The 17,452-nt window shown below is 51.9% G+C and overlaps 2 protein-coding genes across 2 annotated transcripts in view; both read right to left on the bottom strand.

Annotated features, from left to right (window-relative positions):
* Positions 1-5,269, bottom strand: part of Cacna1s (calcium voltage-gated channel subunit alpha1 S) — a 63,215-nt gene extending 57,946 nt beyond the window's left edge. The window contains exons 1-2 of the mRNA XM_047520493.1: positions 5,035-5,269; positions 3,275-3,380 (exon numbers count right to left, since the gene is read on the bottom strand). Coding sequence (XP_047376449.1) covers positions 3,275-3,380; positions 5,035-5,186 — 258 coding nt within the window. The 5' untranslated portion in view covers positions 5,187-5,269. The remainder of the gene's footprint in view (positions 1-3,274; positions 3,381-5,034) is intronic.
* A 1,374-nt stretch (positions 5,270-6,643) lies between these two features.
* Ascl5 (achaete-scute family bHLH transcription factor 5) lies at positions 6,644-7,249 on the bottom strand. The gene has a single exon (XM_047519866.1). It carries the CDS (start codon positions 7,247-7,249, stop codon positions 6,644-6,646), a length of 606 nt encoding a protein of 201 aa, XP_047375822.1.
* Between the last annotated feature and the right edge of the window lie 10,203 nt (positions 7,250-17,452).

Here is a 17,452-nt window from a genome sequence, read left to right as displayed (position 1 = left end):
GCAAAGTGACACCACCATCTGCTCCATCACCCTCTGAAACCCAAGTGTCACCCTCGCCTGCCCCACCGCCTCCCTCCTCCTCCATCCCCACACACATGAAATCAGTCACCAAGGCCATTAGCGTTGCTCATTGTTCTTTCATGCATCTCCACCACCTCTGGGGCCTTAGTTCCAGCTCCTGCCTGGATGACTCTGCTTGCCTCTGCGTCCCTCTTGCTGCTTCCCCATCTCACCTCGATCCACGCTTGACGTGGTGGCCTGCGCGACTTTCCACATCCCACCCCGACCTCTACTCTTGCCTCCAGTCCTTTGCCCCACGGCTCCTTCCACTGGAAACCCCTTTCCTGCTGGTCTCTCTACCACACTTTCCTCACCCTCCCGACCCTGGTCCTGTCCCTGCTGCACAACTGGGGGACACAGGGCAAATGGAGCCTCTTGTTCAAAGAGCAGGAAATCAGTGCTGATAAAGGTACTAAACATAAAACGTATCCTTCTTTCACAGTTTCCACCTATCATGCTGTTTTTAGTTGCAGAAATGTACGGGGTCAGTGCAGACTGTCACAGGTTACGGCTTCCAGGTCCCCTGCATCTGCCAGCCCCACATCCTGTGCCCTGGCTACAGGTGAGGTCGTGCCAGGCTTCTCCCCTTCACATGGACCTGCCACCTCAACCCACACTGGGTAGGTGTATACCCACGGGTATCCCGGCATCCTCTCTGGGAGATAGGGGAGATGCTGGGTACCTGAATGGCAGATGGCTCGGTGTGGCAGAGCTGCCCACCGATGAACTGTGGCAGTCAACCCAGGGTGGGGACGACCACAGTCATACCCTTCCTCAAGACACCAAAGGGCCCATGTGCCCAACCGTGTCTCTCCCTGTTCCTGCACCCAAGTCTCTGCCAGGGGCCCAGGGCACCAGAGTGTAAGGAAGCCAGCTGAGAGCCCATCCTCTGAGGCAGGAAGGTGACAAGAGGCAGAAGCATGTGTGAGCCAAGTTCCTGGCTCCCAGTGTGTGTGCCATTGTCTCCAAGGACTTTACTTAAAAAAAAATTCAAAGATAACATTAATTAAAATTTCCATCGTATGACTACAGGGCATTAAGCCTGAAGCATGGGGTCCTGTACAGGTCTCAGGGTCACAAAGCTGGCCCCGTCTTCATCCTTCAGTTCTCAGGCTAACCATCCCATCCTTTGGGAAGCCTCCCTGACCCCTAGTGTCCAGTAGGCCATTAGAGTGTCCCCAAACCTCACATGTTGCCCATTTCATTTTCACTACCTGTTTAATTGGTTCAATTGTAATTACTTGTTTAACTTATTATATTAATTAAGCTCTGAAGATGGAAGCTATGTCTATTTGGTTCACAATTATATCTCCAGTATGTGCTAGGGATATAACAGGTACTAAACACATATTTGTAGAGTGAATGAGAAAGTGCATGCAGAATTAGGTCTTCCTTCTTAAAAGCTATGGGTCATTTTGGATAACACGAAAGTCCCCAATCTTTTCCAGATATCTACAAAGTAGCCAGTAGAAGGAGGGAGAGGTAAGTACCTAAGTTCCCTTCTTTCTGCCCTGTCCCCTCTCATTTCCCTCTTGGTGGGTGTTGTGGAAATGGACATAAAATTGGCAAGAGCAAATGAGGAGGCCTCAGGCAGAAGCAATGAAGGGGTGAGATTAGGGTCCTTCCCTGATAGTTAGTAGCCCAAGGAGTTCTGACTTGCCAGGTGACATCTGCTGCTCTGGAAAGTCTTCCTTCAGGTCAGCTTTCCCTCCTCCATGGAACTCACTGCCCTGTCTCTATGAGCTGTACACCTCACTCCAAGCTCTGCAAGTCCTGCCCAGACTAAAAAGAAACACACTCAGGACCATTGAAAAAATACAAGGCCCCATTTTCTTTCACGATGAAAGATGACATAACCGTTATGCAATTAGACATTCTCTGAGAAGAGCAAAATTTCTTGCAAAAGCAGTCAACTTCTTAAGGAGCACATGTGGAATTGAGACCCAAAAGTCTGACTTCCCAAGGAGAGGGTGGACCCAGTGCCCTCCCGAATTCAGACACATAGAGAACTAAGTCCACCTTGTAGAAGGATCGGGCTGCACAAAAGACCTTCCCAGCCAGCAAAGCTTCCACAGGCCCTGCGTCATTTAATCCCGTTCTTCTTCTACCTTCAGGGGGTTCAGTTTTTTCTGCTCATAGAAAGCACACATTTAGAATCCCAGCTTCTCCCCAACTCAAGATAGATTCCCATGGAAACCAGCGTGAGAAGAGCCAGAGAGAAGCTGGAGATGCAGGCCAATGGGCCCCCTCCCTCCCGTCCCCTACAGTTTCAGTGCAGGGAAACGCCAAGTTGAGATGGCGGCTTCCTGGGCCTCAGGGCCTCAAGTGAGGCTTTTCCACCAAGATACATCCCAGCCGCTGAGGTTTATCTAGAAGTCCTCCTGCTCCCTCCACCTTGGCAACACAACCAGTATAGGAGCAGGGTCCAAAGAGATGCGGCTTGAGACCCTACCACAGGCTTAGATGGGGGTGACCCTGGACGAGGTACCCAACTGTTTTTAAGCTAGTTGTCTTATCTTTTAAAAAAGTCTAACAGCGTTACTCACCCCACAGCAGTACTTGTGGAGATTAAAAATGTAATAATATCAACTATTTAGCACAGAGTCTGGCAGCTAATAAACAGTTAAAGAATGTTAGTCATTTTTATTAGTAACTAACTATTGGGTAAGGAAGTTCATTAACGTCTCTAGGCCTCAGCATTCACATGCATAAAGCAGAGTGGGGTGGGAGGAGGTAGGATGACCTGATTCTGGAAAATCCCTTCCAGCTCTACAATTAGATGGTTCCACGTTTGTGTCATTAGAAGGGGTGGGGAGAAAGTGGTATTATAGAACTCTAAAGTATGCTCTTTCTTCAGATTCCTAGATATAACACTTTCAGTAGGCAAGCTCAGTGGAAGCAGATTCCTTCTGGATTCTATCCAGGGAAAGGAAATGACATTCATCCTCCAATGCTCACTCGCTGACCTTATGAAGGCTCAGTTTCCACCTCTGTCAAATGAGCGTCAAACTCTGTGGGGTTGTAGTGAGACTGTCATGAGTGTTCTCTGGCACAGTGAGTACCCGCTCAGTGCTGGCTAGGATGTCACAGAATCTGGGATGAGCGGTTTACCCTGCTGCCCGCAGGGGGTGGGGAAAGCAGAGTCTGCATCCTCAGGATGTGGAACCACTCACCAGAACAAAGTCCTCCAAGGGGCATGGGAGGGTCATCTTACCAGGCCGAGGTTCAGAGTGTTGTTGTCATCTTCAGGCATGGGCAGGTACACGGCCAGGGCCACACAGTTGGCAAAGATGGTGAGCAAGATAATGGTCTCGAAGGGTCTGGTGCCAGGGTTAAGGAGAGCCTGAACTGTGGTTATGATGCCAGGGTGACGGGCAGGCTCTGGGGACCTGCCACGAGGCTCCTTCCCCACTCTCCTGCAGGGCCCTGCCAGGAGCCCTGGTTCCCTCCCATCAGGAGCAGGTAACTTCCACTCAGACTCTCAGGGACTGCAAAGACTGGTAGAAGAGGCAGGCTAATGGGCCCCTCCCTCCCATCCCCCGCCGTTTCAGTGCAAAGAAACGCCAAGTTGAGATGGCAGCTGAAGGCTCCTGAGCTTCAAGGGCTAAAGAGCCTGCTAGCTGTTCCACTCTCAGTGCCTGCCCGCCTCCCCAAGGAGCTGTGGCTTCTGAGATTTTGTCCTGACAACCTGTGGGGCTTACCCAGAGAAATGGCAAGGGAGGCTGGGGGCTGTTCTAGGCTCAGACAAAGTCCCCACAGAGCAGGGGCAAGAGAGAGGGAAGATGGAGACATGTAAACTGAATTCCAGAGAGCACACGCTTCAGCCACCCCCACAGCCCCTCCAGACACGCCCACTCGCTCCCTGGCCATTTCCAGATGCTTAAGCCTGGGAGAGGAGTTAGGGAAAGGGGCAGTGTGAGTCATCGGTATGTGGTTTTGGGGACAGCATGGGGAGGCAACCTGCGTAGATGGGCTTGGAAAAGCCCCCTTTCCCTTCCCCACAAATACCAGTGTTTGAGAAGAGAGGTGGGACACAGGGCAGAGGCCTGGGCAAGGAGAAGGCTCCGAGGATGAAGGCTGGAGAAAAGGGGGCAGCTGCCCAGTAGCCTGGGCAGGGAGGGAGAAGCCAGGGTTGACATGGCCTGGCAAGCGACTGTGGGGAGCAGGACTGACCCCCACCCTACGCTATCGGCTTGGCCCCCTGTCCCTCTTGCCCTTCCAGTTGTCCCTCAAGCTCCTATCTTCAAGGAACAGCTGGCGGGAACCCACGCTTCGAGAGCCCTTCAGAATACTTCAAATTCTCCCGACCCTCTCCCTCGGAGTCCACTTGACACAGGCCTCCTCCTCTCTGCAGCTCCTTCCTCCTTCCCCAAATAGTCCAGATATTTTCAACCTTCTTCCTCCCAGAGTTCATGCAGACATAGACAGGGATTCGAAGTCCCTGCCCCTAGCTGAAGCAGCCAGGCTTGGAGCACCAAGAGCAGGCCTCTCAAACCCGTTGCTCCTCTGTCCCATCCCCAGCAGGAACTGGGCCCCAGAAGAAGCTTCGCATAACCCCTCCTGATCTTCTCTTTCCCCCTCTCATCAAGGGCGACGATTTTCTCAAAGGGGTTACTGCTCCCTCTCACCATCTTATTCCAAAGGTTGGAATAAGACTTCAAAACCCTGAGCAGCATCCCAAGACATGGATTTGGGCATAGCTGGGCACTGTCCCTGTGAAACAGGCACGTCCACAGATGTCAGTAGTCTCTCTGGCTGTCATTCTGGACCTGGAAGAAGCCCCTCTGACTCCTCCTTCTTTCCCAGTGTGGTAGAGACCTTCCTTCCCAAGGGTGCCTCATGCCATTCTGTGGTAGTTCACCCCATTCTAAGTCCCCAGTCACCCTGACACTCAAAGTTTGTGCCTTGTGACCGCCACACATCCCTCCCCCACATCATGCACACTCCCCTACTTCCCGGGGCCTTGAAGGATACTTCCATTCCACAATGCTGATACAGGCCTTCCTCAGTGGGTTCTGGAGGGTCAGGCAGAACAAGGCCCGAGGTGGCCTGGGCAGAATCTCAGGAACAGGCTTCTTGGGCTGCTTCTTCCTCGGTCCCTCATCCTGGGGTGAGGAAGGCTCCATGGCTTCCCTGGAAAACTTGCTTTCCCTGCTCCCCTACCCCACTGCCCTCTCTTCCCTGCTTCCCTGCGTCCCCAATGCCCCCCGCCTCGGGGACTGGGCCTGACTGAGCCTGTCCTGCTGAGCCAGCCGAGCAGGGGCGGGAGTGAGGGTGGAGGATTTCTGTCCCTGCTCCCAGAGTAAAATTAGCCTCCACTCGGCTCCCTGCTGCCTGGCCTGAGCTCCTGAAGCCAGGCAGCTGTCATTCCCTCGAGACCAGCCAGTGACATCCCAGATTGTCCCCCAGGAGGGTAGGATGGTGGAGGGAGGAATTTATACATAGACCTGAGATGGGGCAGGCCCAGTGGGAGACAGGATGGAAGGTTTGGAGACTGGATCAATAAAGTTCAGGAAGGGGTAGCCTGGGGCATGGAGCCTCACCCTTCAGAATGGCCCCTCATACCAAAATTGGGATTTCCCCGCCCAGCTCCAGAAAACTGTCCTGAGAAAGTGCTGGGCAGCCCAGTTCAGCACAGCTTCCCAGCATCCAGCTCCCACCCCAGGACCTGCAGGACCCCTTCCAGCCACCATCAACCCCACCATGCCTGCCTCCTATCAGGGAAACATCAAACCCCACCTCACTCGGGGTGAAGTCTCTCTGGACCCCTTGAATGTGCACACCTCTGGTCTGGCACCTGCCACACTATGTCGTGACCCCTGTGCTTTTTACCCTTCTTCCCCATTCTCTCCGACCTGTGTGGTTTCTCTCTGGGACTCTGGCCCCTCCTGCACACTGTCTCCTGGCATATACTGAGCTCTCTGGGAAAGTGTGTGGACTGCCTGGTCTGTCAGAATATCCTGCCGGCCATCACAGTAAGGTATTTGGGCTGGGAAGGCCCATGAGAAGAGGCACTGGGTGCGAGCGGGGGTGGGACTAGACAATGATCTAGGGATCACAGAAGTCAACAACACATTTATTTAGCCCTTCAGTGCAAACACAGTGCCAATGGATCCCAGAGGTTTATAAGTCTTAGGCAAAAAATGCTGTCCTCACTCAACCTGGGGAAAACCACACTAGGGTTGGGGGAGGCGGAAGCCAGAGAGCGCCACCTGTGCACACATCCTCTCCTTCCAAGTCTGTTCCATCGAGGCTGAGTGCAAGCAGGAGTCTGGCCTCTGATACCTCCCTCCGGGTTCCTCTCTCAAGTGGCAACTGGTCGCTCGTATCTGAGGCCATCTTGTGGAGCGTCGGGGCACGGCGTATTGGAATCAAAGAGAGGCTCATTTCCCGCAGACAGGGCTGCGCTGCTGCTAAGGACAACAGAGCAGAGCCACCAGGGCCAAGCCGGCTCCAGCTACCTTTCCCGGTCATACTGGGATGACCGCACCTCGGGTGACCCAGCAGCCCCACGCTGCAGATGACCCACGCAGCTCCCAAGAATGGGACCGAGCCTGCGCAGGGAAGGGCGGCCCCAGTCCGATCAATGGCTGGATTCCTCCGACTCAAGGAAGGGCGAGGAGGAGAAGCAGGAGGACTCGGACGACGCGGGCACCAGGGAGGGGGGCGCCCGGGCCTCGCCGTCGCCCGGGCAGTCTGGCCGGGGAGCGGTGGGCCCGATGCCCGGGTGGCTGCAGGCGGCGGCCGGGGCCGCGCCGTCGGGGGCGGCGCTCAGCAGCTCCTGCAGGTACTTGATGTAGCGGATCGCGGCGCGCAGCGTCTCCACCTTGCTGAGCCGCTTCTCTGCCAGCGCGCCCGGGAGGTGGCCGCGGAGGCGCGCGTAGCCCTCGTTGACGCACTTGACGCGCTGTCGCTCGCGCTCGTTGCGCTTCTGGATGAAGGCGGGCTCGAAGGGGTAGTCGTAGACCCCAAAGGCGCCGGGGAAAGACACGTAGGGGAACACCCCCGCGTAGGCGTCGTAGTAAGGTGTCTCCGCATGGCCCTGGTACAGCAGGAAGGGTACATTGCCCAGGGACTCGGCTGGGGGCAGCGGCGCCTGCCTAGGAGGTGGCACGACACCCAGTTGCATGCAGCTAGGGGGCCCCATGGGCCTGCGGTCCACCAGGGCCCGGCAGAAATTATCGTTCATGGTGCCACGTGGAGCTGGACCCAGAGTGAGACCCTCACCGAAAGGCCCGTGTGGGGTCTGCAAGGTCCTGACCACGCAGACAAGTCACATCAGCAGCAGGAGCTCTGGAGCACCAGGATCTCCTAGGTCCTCTTTTCGCCTTAGGGTGGCTTCTGGGGACTCCCTAAAGTCATCCATGGCTTGGGACAAGTGTGGCCACTCCCAGAGACTCAGAAGACACCCTTTCTGATCCAGCTTATGGTGCTGTGGATCTCCCAGGACCGTGGCCCTTCTCCACTGCACCCATGCGCAGGGCAACCGAGCTGCCTGCTCTGCCTCCTTCTGCAGCCCAGCACGGGCACCTTCCACTGGCACTAGCCCCACGCCTCCATGCCAGGGATCCCCCAGGGCCTGGTTCTCGTTTTTCCTGATCTTAGGGATCCCTAGGATCTTTAGGGGCCTGAAATGGTGGCTGCTGTCAGGAGTGCACCGGCTCAGCAGAAGGGTCCCAGGGAACGTTTCTAAAAGGAGGAAAGTGAAAATACCAGTTAGGAGAGGCCTGCATTGTGAAACCCTGCAGGGAGGCTGTATGGCTTCTGCAGAGGTGGAAATCTGGGTTAAAATCTTGTGTTTGCCCCTTAATAGTTGGGTGACCTTGAGTCAAGGTTTCCATATATGAAGACATTGAAAACATCCTTCACAGGAGATTAGTAAGCTATGAGAATCAAATGAGAAAAAATATATATCCTAAAATACCTCCTGCAAGGTATGACAGATAAAAATGCCCAGTGATCACTTCTCAGTCTTTAGGCCAAATCAAATATAAAAAACGCCCAATAGTGTTATTTCCTTTGAAGATGAGGATCAAATCTCATTATTTCCAGGGCCTTCCACCTAAAAGTGGCTCAGAAACTGCCTATTGAATTAGCAGTAGGAACCCAGAGGCAATCACAAGTGACCCGTGGGAGATCACTCTTTGTTGAAGGAAATGCACCTTTCATTACAAGAAACTCAGGTGTCACTGGCTCTTTTGAAGTCCTCTGTCCAGCAGAGACATAATCACCAGCGCACTCCCTTTCTGAGTCCACTCGGGTCCAGGATATGCCATCTCCCTCCATCCTGGGCTTCCCCTTCATGGCATTGAACAGAGGTGCCTCTTCCTTCACCTCTGTGTGCCCAGAGCCTAGCCCAGCACTTGGCATGTAGTAGGCGCTGCTCAAAGCCTTGCTGAAGAACTGCGAGAGGGGATTAGGCAGAAAGCTGGGCTTGCCAGGGTGGGACTTAATTACACGGAGCCTTTCCAAGGTTTCAGAAAGCTGTTATTTCAGAAATAATTGGTCTGTGTTGGGTTTAAGTGCCACCAAGTCACATAACCTGTGGTTATCAGTTCCAAGTAAGTGTCATTTTTTTTTCTACAAGTCTCTGATCCTGCTGTTCCCTGTGTGTGTCCACAGTGTCCCTAACTGCCATCTTAGCACTAATCACATCATTCTTGTCTTCCCGGAAATAATCGGGTTTACGGAATGAGTGAGTGAGTGGTTGCTGCGCCCTGGACAGTGGGCAAGGCTTCTCCTTGAGACAGGGACCAGCTCTCTCCCTGATGCCTGATGGCAAACTCAGATTCTCAAGAGTCTTCTGCCCCTCTCGCCTTTGTTCTTTTTACAGGCCCATGTCTGTTTCCAGCTAGGATTGTCCTCCATGCTGAACAGGAATCTCTACTGCAGCTCCCACATTCCCCCATAATAAACAAGGACTCAAAGCTTCATGGAGCTTGGCACAATGACCCACACCCAGAGACTCAGGAGGCTGAGGCAGAAGATTGAAAGTTCAAGGCCAGCCTTGCCAACTTAGAAACATACTGTCTCAAAAAATAAAAAAATAAAAAGGGCCAGGGATGTAGCTCAGTGGTAAATCACCCCTGGGTTCAATTCCTAGTATGGGAAAAACAACAACAACAACAAAACCCAAAAAACAACCAACCAACCATCGTGGAGACTTCCACTTGCTTTTAAGTGGAAGCAAATGCAGGAGACATCAAGACAATTTAGTCTGTGCTTCCCCCTCTCCCCACTGTTTTTAAGAGAAGGTTCTAGAAAATCTCTCCCAGACTGACTCTTGGCTCCATCAGAACAGTCCCCTGATACACTCACTGCTCATTCCTGACTCACTTCCTGACTGATGCATACTTGGGTCCGCCTCTCTGCTTTGCCCAATCCTTCCATCCACAGGGGAGGTGTGAACCCACTCCTGCTCCCACAGCCCCGTTTCCAGCTCTTGACCGGGGTTTTCAAGGTTGTGTGTTCTGAGACGTCACTCAGTGTGAGCACTGGGGTGGGGAGGGGCTAGGCTCTCACTTTCTTAGGGAACCCCTTCCGTTCCTCAGTGCTGGGCACATAAAGGTGCTCAAATTATTGACTCAAAGTGCTGCTCCTCTGTAACAATTTGGGTCCCATACTATAATCCCTCACATGATCCCTGTCTCTTTATAGTTGACTTCATTATCTAAATTTGATCTAATATAGGTTGGGAATTTACCTTAATGATTGTTAATAAATTCAACTTAATTTTTGCTCATGTTGAATCAATTCATAACATTCATTTTAAATAACTTAGCTTATATATTACTTATTTTTTCCCCTAAAACTATTCAGAAAAATGATTCAAGCAAGAAACCTCACAGCAGGATTATTTCTTAGCCCATTCTGTCTTTACTGTTAGAAAGAGTTGATAATGGGTCAGAGAGCACAGGCAGGACACACCTGTGTGTTCTTCTCTATCACAGATCCTCTACCCCAGAGCAGAAACTGAGCCACATGCTGTAGCCCATCCCCATGAAGGGACATGATATTCATTCATTAAAGATTTACTGAGGACCTTCTAAATGCAGGAATGGCTGCAGGTACTGGAATAGATGACTCAGCATTGTAGCGAAATGATAATAATTATTGCAATTGTTTGTTATTTACGACACTGTGCATCGTCTGAATCATATTTGATTTCTTATGAAGTAGTTGTTACCATTATCCAGTTTTACCGGTGAGAAAACTGAGCGCATTGTTATCTTGAACTAATAAATGCTACTTGACTTTATCCTGCATCCGGTCTCCTGGTATTTCTCCTAATGCCTCTCATCTGATCAAAGGCTCAGAAAGGCTTGCACTGACCTAATGAAGGGATGTTATTAAATAATGATTTCTGTTGGAGGGGTGTCTACTGCAGATTAAAACTACAGTGTTACGTAGTTTCTGTTCTGATGAGAGGTACTGAAGGACACCGTGGTCATCTTTTGGAAGGTAATAGGCTTTCAAAGGTGTTCTTACGAGGGAGTTCTGTTGATGGAAAGATCCCTGGGAGCCTGATGAGGTCCCTTGCTTGAGTTTGGAAAACCTAAGCAGAGTACCCGCGGAGGAGCTGTGAGCGCCAACCTTCCGGTGGACCGCTTCCTACACTGGGCAGAATCCGCCGTCAACAGCGCCACGGTGTGGCGGCGAGAAAAAATGCAAGTAGTGAATGGGAGAAATTCCAGGTCCGGAGTCCAAGGGCGTGGGAGTTATAACTCCCTGTTACGGCTCCTCTTAGGTACTGGGTCCCAGGTCTCTTGGAAAAATCAGGACAAGGAAGGACCTTCAAGGAAGAGCTACTGGGTTTGCTTTTTTTTGCCAACATCTCTTGATTTTCTTCTTGAGTCAGTGAAGCAATTCATATCACTTAAACTTTCATTATATTCAGATAGATATAATATGTATAATTAAATATATTTTGTTATTGATTTTGAATGAAAATTGGTGCATCATATCTGTTAGTCAACTTGCTAGGTAAAAAGCTGGTTATGATATGACCTACAGCAGCTTCCCCTTCCCACATTAGCCCCAATGGTGACTTTATAGAAAGAATATAGTTGATACAGGGGAACGCAATCGACTGAATTCTATTATGTGCATGTAGGAATGTGTAACAATAAATCTCACCATTGTGGATAATTATAACACAACAATAAAACAAATTCTAAAATATATTTTTAAAAGAACGTTATGGAGTGAACCCATGGATTGCCTCAGGTAGCCACGGACTGTTACCTGAAGGCAATGCTGTCGCCTAATTTAAGGAGCCCCGGGTCTTCTTTGGCACTGGGGGCACACCACCAGCTCTGCTCCACTCTTGTCCGCTTTGCCCTGGGAGCAGAGGAGCAGATGTGCTTGGCAGGAGGTGCCTGAAGTTCCTCCACAAAGCGAGCTCCACTGAGCTTTCCCTTTTATGTCCAATGGTATGTGACGGCTGTGTCCCGAACAGCTAGTTTGTGGACGGCCAGCTATCACCAGATAATGTGCAAAGAACTTTATAGTCTTCAATTCAATTTGCGACAGAGAGGGGAAGTTGCCACTGGGGGTTTCCTGGGCCTCCCTGCTGACCTTTGCTGCCTCTAATTGTGCAGTACATAGTGTCTGCCCTCCAACATGAGCCCCTTCCTTCACATGCTTCCTAACCGCGCACACCCACCAGGGACAGATGGCACATTATTATAACTTGCTTTGGATGGTCATTATAACTCACCTGCTGATCCCTGTCCCTACCTTCTCCCTGGTGCCCAGCGTTTACTGGCCCCTCCTTTCCCCAGCCTTACACTCTTGGTGGCCAATAGGCAGTCCAAGAGTCCTCTCCCCAGACCTCTTTCTGACACCAGGTTGTAAACTGTAAGCACACGACATCCCGTCTTATACTTCTTCATTGACACACAGAGATCAGGTTCAGTCAATGTTGATTGACACTGGTAAGAATTAGCAGAGGCAGGTGTGAACTTTGAACAGGCTGGACCACTTAAAGAGCAGACATCAGTCGGGCACCGTGGCGCATGCCTGTGATCTCAGTGGCTTGGGAGGGTGAGGCAAGAGGACTCCAAGTTCAAAGCCAGCCTCAGTAATTTAGTGAGGCATTAAGCAACTCAGTGAGACCCTGTCTTTAAATAAAATACAAAAAAAGAGTTGGGATGTGGCACCCCTGAGTTCAATCCCCGGTACAGAGAGAGAGAGAGAGAGAGAGAGAGAGAGAGAGAGAGAGAGAGAGAGAGAGAGAAAGAGAGAGAGAAGGCATTTCTTCCTCACTTTTCTCCCTGTTTTCGCTGGGGTAGGAGTTAAGTGTTTGAGATCAGAAGTTGACCGAATATGTCCCTTCCAACAGAGGATCTGTGGTTCCAAAGAGGCTTTGAGGGAAGCATATTTGTCATGGTCCCTCTGCTTTTCCTGTCACTTGGAGAAACCCCTGACGGGTGCTCAGTCCACATGGTGCTTTTCAGCAGCAATGAAACTGCTTCCAGGCCTCCCCTTCTCCATTTCTGCTGCCAAATACCTGGAGAAGGACTTGAAATGACAACTCTGGCTTTGTGGCATCCTTTTACCCAGCCCTCTGCGTCCAGGTAAGGTGGTCACTAAAACCTTTCCCCCCAAACCTTCTGCCATCAAAAAATTTGAAAAAAGCTTCCTTGGAGATCAGTGAAGCACGTGAGCCTCTCAGAAAAGAAACCTGTTTATGTTTAACTTAGAAAATCTAAATAAACTACAGAACACCTATTTTTTTTTTTTTTTTAAATCCTAGCTATGTGCGGCGGCCCACACCTGTAATATCAGTGACTCTGGAGGCTGAGACAGGAGGATCACAAGTTTGAGACCAGCCTCAGCAACTTAGCAAGACCCTGCCTCAAAATAAAATATAAAAGGGTTGGGGATGTAGCTCAAAGGTGAAGCACCCCTGGATTCTATCCAATTACCAAAAAAAGAATTAAAAAAATAAGAAATCCTTAAGCCTACTACCACCAAATAGAATAGAATATACTGCAAGAGATTCTACCTTAAAATCTCCAGAATATTTTACTTGGGAAAAACAAAAAAGATTCCACAATCTTCCTTGGAGGTCTTACAGCCTGGAATATTTCTAGAAGGATAATCTTGCCACTTCTACCTTATATACATCAACACCCCAAATACATATTCAACACAAACAGGCATTTCAGAATCTCGATGATACTACATGGGGCGTAGTCTCTACCTCCCTGGGTCAATCGGAGGAGAAGGACAGCCAGGTCCCACAACCATGAACTCACATGCATCCTTGGTGGGCTAAAGCCGGAAGGTGATTCTGGGAGGATGCAGGACTTGACAGGTGTGTTCAGTCCCACTTGCCCCTTGGCCTGCACCCAACCAAGCAAGAGTTATTTGAGGACCTCAGCCCCACGGCCTGCACATGCCCTCTGGGCTATCTCTCCTGCCTCAGGGTTTGGAAGCCTTTGGATGGTCCTGAGCCACTTCTCGGAAGCCACTTTCACCAAAAAGAAAGAATCATGGAGAAAGAAGCATGGAGCTTTGGCACGAGCTGACCAAGCCAAGTCCTCAAATATGGCGTCACTTTGCTGAGAATCTCAAAGAAGAGGAGCAGGGGTACTGGAAGGCTAGTGTGGATTAGGTGCCTTCTGGAGTCTGTTGCTTTGTTTGGAACTCGGCTTCCTTACCTCATGTAATCCTCACACCTGGGAGGAGGTCAGTGTCACTGTTTCTGTTTATAGAAGAGGAAACCGAGGCTCAGAGAGGTTGAGAGAGCTCTCAGGGTCACACAGCTTGATTGCAATTTTCCAGGGTCTGTTCATGTTGTTACATGAGGACTTCCTTGGCTGGATAGGGATCCCCAACTTTTATATAGGAGTCATGATTATTGCAGGATCTCCTGGGGATCAGAGTTGGGTGAGAGACTTGATCCTTCTTGATTCTCTGTCACCTGATTCTGAGGAATCACAGAAAAACATTCTGAGAGGCATCTACCCTCCTATCAGGCTTCCATCCTGAGCCCCTCAGGATGCTGGGAGGAAGGCCTGCCCGGAGTCACCAGGGAAGAAACAACCTGGTGGTAGGAGTCTGAGCATCAGGTCAGACTGGTCCCAGTGAAGCCCACCTCTGCCTGTGCTGGTGGAGTAGCCTCAGCTCAGTACTGATTTCTCTCGGCCTCAGTTTCCTCATCTGCACATGGGGCATCGATGCCTACGGCAGAGGTGACTGTAAGGTGAGCATGGAGCCACGTGGCACCCTCTAGGAGCTGCACTAATGGCAGTTCCTGTCCATCAGGCAGGAGAGACCTGGAAGAGCTGCAGTTGAAGACTCTGGATGTGGCTATGAAGATCCCAAGATGGGGAGTGCTTCCCAGCAACGTCACAGCTGGCCAGGACCCTGGGGCCCGCCTCCGTGCCTTCCCACGGTCACATCTGTCCTGACAGAAGTCTAAAAGGAAATTTCTATATATTGAAAACCTGATTTTGCCCTTCAAATATTTACATGGAAGGGGAACTGGATTTCAGTAACTCCAGTGAGTTGAATGTATTCGGCCACATCCCTGCTGCCTGTCAATCACCAGTGTCTCCCAGCTCCTTCCGGACCCCTGCTGTGGGCTGTGGCTCTGCCGTCAGCTGCAGCCGTGCCTTCCTTCAGCCTAGAGGAAGACAGGACCACATGGCAGTCGCTGTGTCCCACACACACCTGGCACGGGGGTGCCAGACACTTCTGCAGGTGTGCTAGGACGCGCTCATCACCACCGCGGGATGTCAGGACCAATGGTGCCCCAGCACACAGATGTGGAGACCAAGGCACAGAGTGGCTAAGAAACTTGCAAAAGGTCAACAGCTGGTACAGGGCAGAGCTGGGATTTGGACTCCTAAGTAAAGACTGCCTGCTGAATACAGGACAGTGGAAGACCAGTCCCATCGGAGAGGTGACAGGAGGAGTGAAGAGGGGAAAGGAAAGCCACTGAGCACGCCGTGAAGAAGTGCACTGTGCTCCTGAATCCCCGGAGCTGGCACGGTGGTACTGTGTGCCCATGCCACCCGTGAGTCTGTTTATGACCAACTGAGTAAGCTGCCTAAGTCGCTCGTGGATTGTAAAGTCCCAGGCAAATATCAAAGGGCTGTCATTATTAATTTTTGTGATTGCCATTTTAAAAGAAGCAGTCACCACGTGGGTATTGTCTGCTGTGTTTGAAGGATGAAGCAGAAAGTGCCAGACCATTCCTCCAGTTCATTTCAAGCCTGCAGTAAAAATTCCTTTTTGTGTTTATCACCGGGAGACCTGCTACCATCACCTTCAGAAACAGACAACTGCTGGCTCAGGAACCACTGAGAACTTGAAAGTTGGAGCGTGCCTGGACCAGAGCACAACAGCTAACCCTTATGTAAAACTCCTTCCGTGCCAGCCGCTATTCTACAGGATACACATGCATGTGCCTGTGCACACTTATTCATTCATTCATTCTCACTGCAGGGTAGGTACTATTTTATAGATAGGAAAAAAGAGACACAGAGAGGTAAAGCAACTCTCCCAAGGTCACACAGCTGGTAAGTGTTGACGTTCAAGAGAACCTGGTATACACTTTGGCATTAGCTTATCATCATCCTTCTGTTCAGGAACGAGTTTTCCTGAGCCAGGAAGAATGGGTAAGACTGAAATTCAAGAGAAAATGTGTCCCATGCATTACTCTTACTGTCCCCACCCCACCCTTGACCCTGCTGTCAGATGCACCCCAAAGAGGGAGAAAGATGCTGTGGCTTAGGAGTCGGGACAACTGGACTCTTGTCTCCAAAGTCATCGGAAGCATGCTAATGTGATTCAGTGGACAAATCTCATAAGATGAAACTGCTCCTTGCCTTTCAGAAAACAGAAATACCTTCTCAGGATCCCAACAGCCTCAATGACCCCACTGTTGAGCTGGCAGGGGACACAGGAGAATGGAAGGGGAAGGGCGGACCCTGGGCAAGGTTCTCCCAGGGGAGCTGCAACCCCCTGCTGTCCTGTGCACCCTGCTTGGTCCCTGCCTGCCAGCAGTGCTCCTAAATTCATGAACGCTCATTTCAAAAAGGACAAAAAGAAAGAAAATCACCCCGGGGACCCGCTGAGGCGGGATCGGATGAACCAGGTAGTCTGCATTCTGCAGACTTAGCTTTACCCAGAAATGAAGCGGGCCAGGGCTGCTTTTTTATTTTTCTCTTTTGGTACCAGGGATTGAACTCAGGGACACTTAACCACCAAGACACATCCCCAGCCCTTTTGTGCATTTTATTTAGAGACAGGGTCTTGCTGAGTTACTTAGGGCCTGGCTAAGGTGCTGAGGCTGGCTTTGAACTCGCCATCCTCCTGCTTCAGCCTCCCGAGCCTCTGGGATTACAGGTGTGCACGCCTCTGGCGAGAGCTTCTCTTCTCACAGCGGGCCTGGGAGCAGGGTTCCTGGGCTGGAAAGCCAGGGAGGCTGGGGTAAGGTGCCGTGGAGGCTGCAACTGGGGTGCTGCCTGCCTGCCCTCTGCCCCAGCTGCCCCCATCACCATGATGGTCTCGCCCGGGGCCCCAGGGCTGACCTCAAGCCAGGGCAACGCCCAACTGTCTCGCATGCGGCTCAGGGGAACAGAGGCAAAGGCAATGCTCCACCTGTCCACGGAGCCTCCCTGCCTGTGGGTGGGAGACTCAGGGATCCCACCACCCGCTCCCTGTCATAGGATGGGGAATGTGGAGGTGCAAAGCCACTCCCTGCCACGGGGCTGAAGTGCCACCTGCATCCGAGAGGGGAGACCTGGACCAACGGTGCTGAGCATGGCTGATGCTCCCCGGCTCTCGCCTGCACCTCAGGGTGACCCTCCCCGGGGAGGAAGCCGAGGCTGGAGCGCCCGGGCCCGCAGCCAGGTTAGACGGAGGCTCTCTTCCCCACTGTCCCCACCTCCCTCGTCCCCTCACGGTGCTGAGGTCCGGGCTGTCACTGGGGTTCTCTGACTGGTTCTGTGCTCTCTGCATCTCGGTGCCCTGGCTTGTGAATGGCAGCCCTGGAGGCAGCTGGACGAGGCTAGAGTCCTGCTTTGCCCTTCCCGGCGGTGCCCCGAGCAAGCCCCCTCCACTCCCTCTCCTGGGGGCGGGGCGAGCAGAGCGCTGTTTCCCGGGTCAGGGGCAAGGAGATAGGGCTGCGGGGGCTGTGGACGCCAGGCTGCTGTCCCCCTCTTTCTCACTTCTTCCTCACCAGTCCCCAGATCAACCCTTGGCTCCCGTGGGTGCCTCTCTGCTCCCTCCTCTGCAGCAGCCTCTGCCCTCTCTGCTCTGAGCTTGTGCCCAGCTGCCCAGCGACAGGCTTCCTCCAGGAGCCTTTCCACCCACTCATCCTCCCCTTCAGGAGCCCATGTAGGTCTTGCCGCTGGAGCCTCCCCCGCCTGCTCCT

Source organism: Sciurus carolinensis, chromosome 12 (assembly GCF_902686445.1).
Source record: "Sciurus carolinensis chromosome 12, mSciCar1.2, whole genome shotgun sequence".
In the NCBI taxonomy this organism is placed as follows: domain Eukaryota; kingdom Metazoa; phylum Chordata; class Mammalia; order Rodentia; family Sciuridae; genus Sciurus; species Sciurus carolinensis.
The sequence above is the reverse complement of the archived record's forward strand: the minus strand, read 5'-3'. Positions and strand labels throughout refer to the sequence as shown.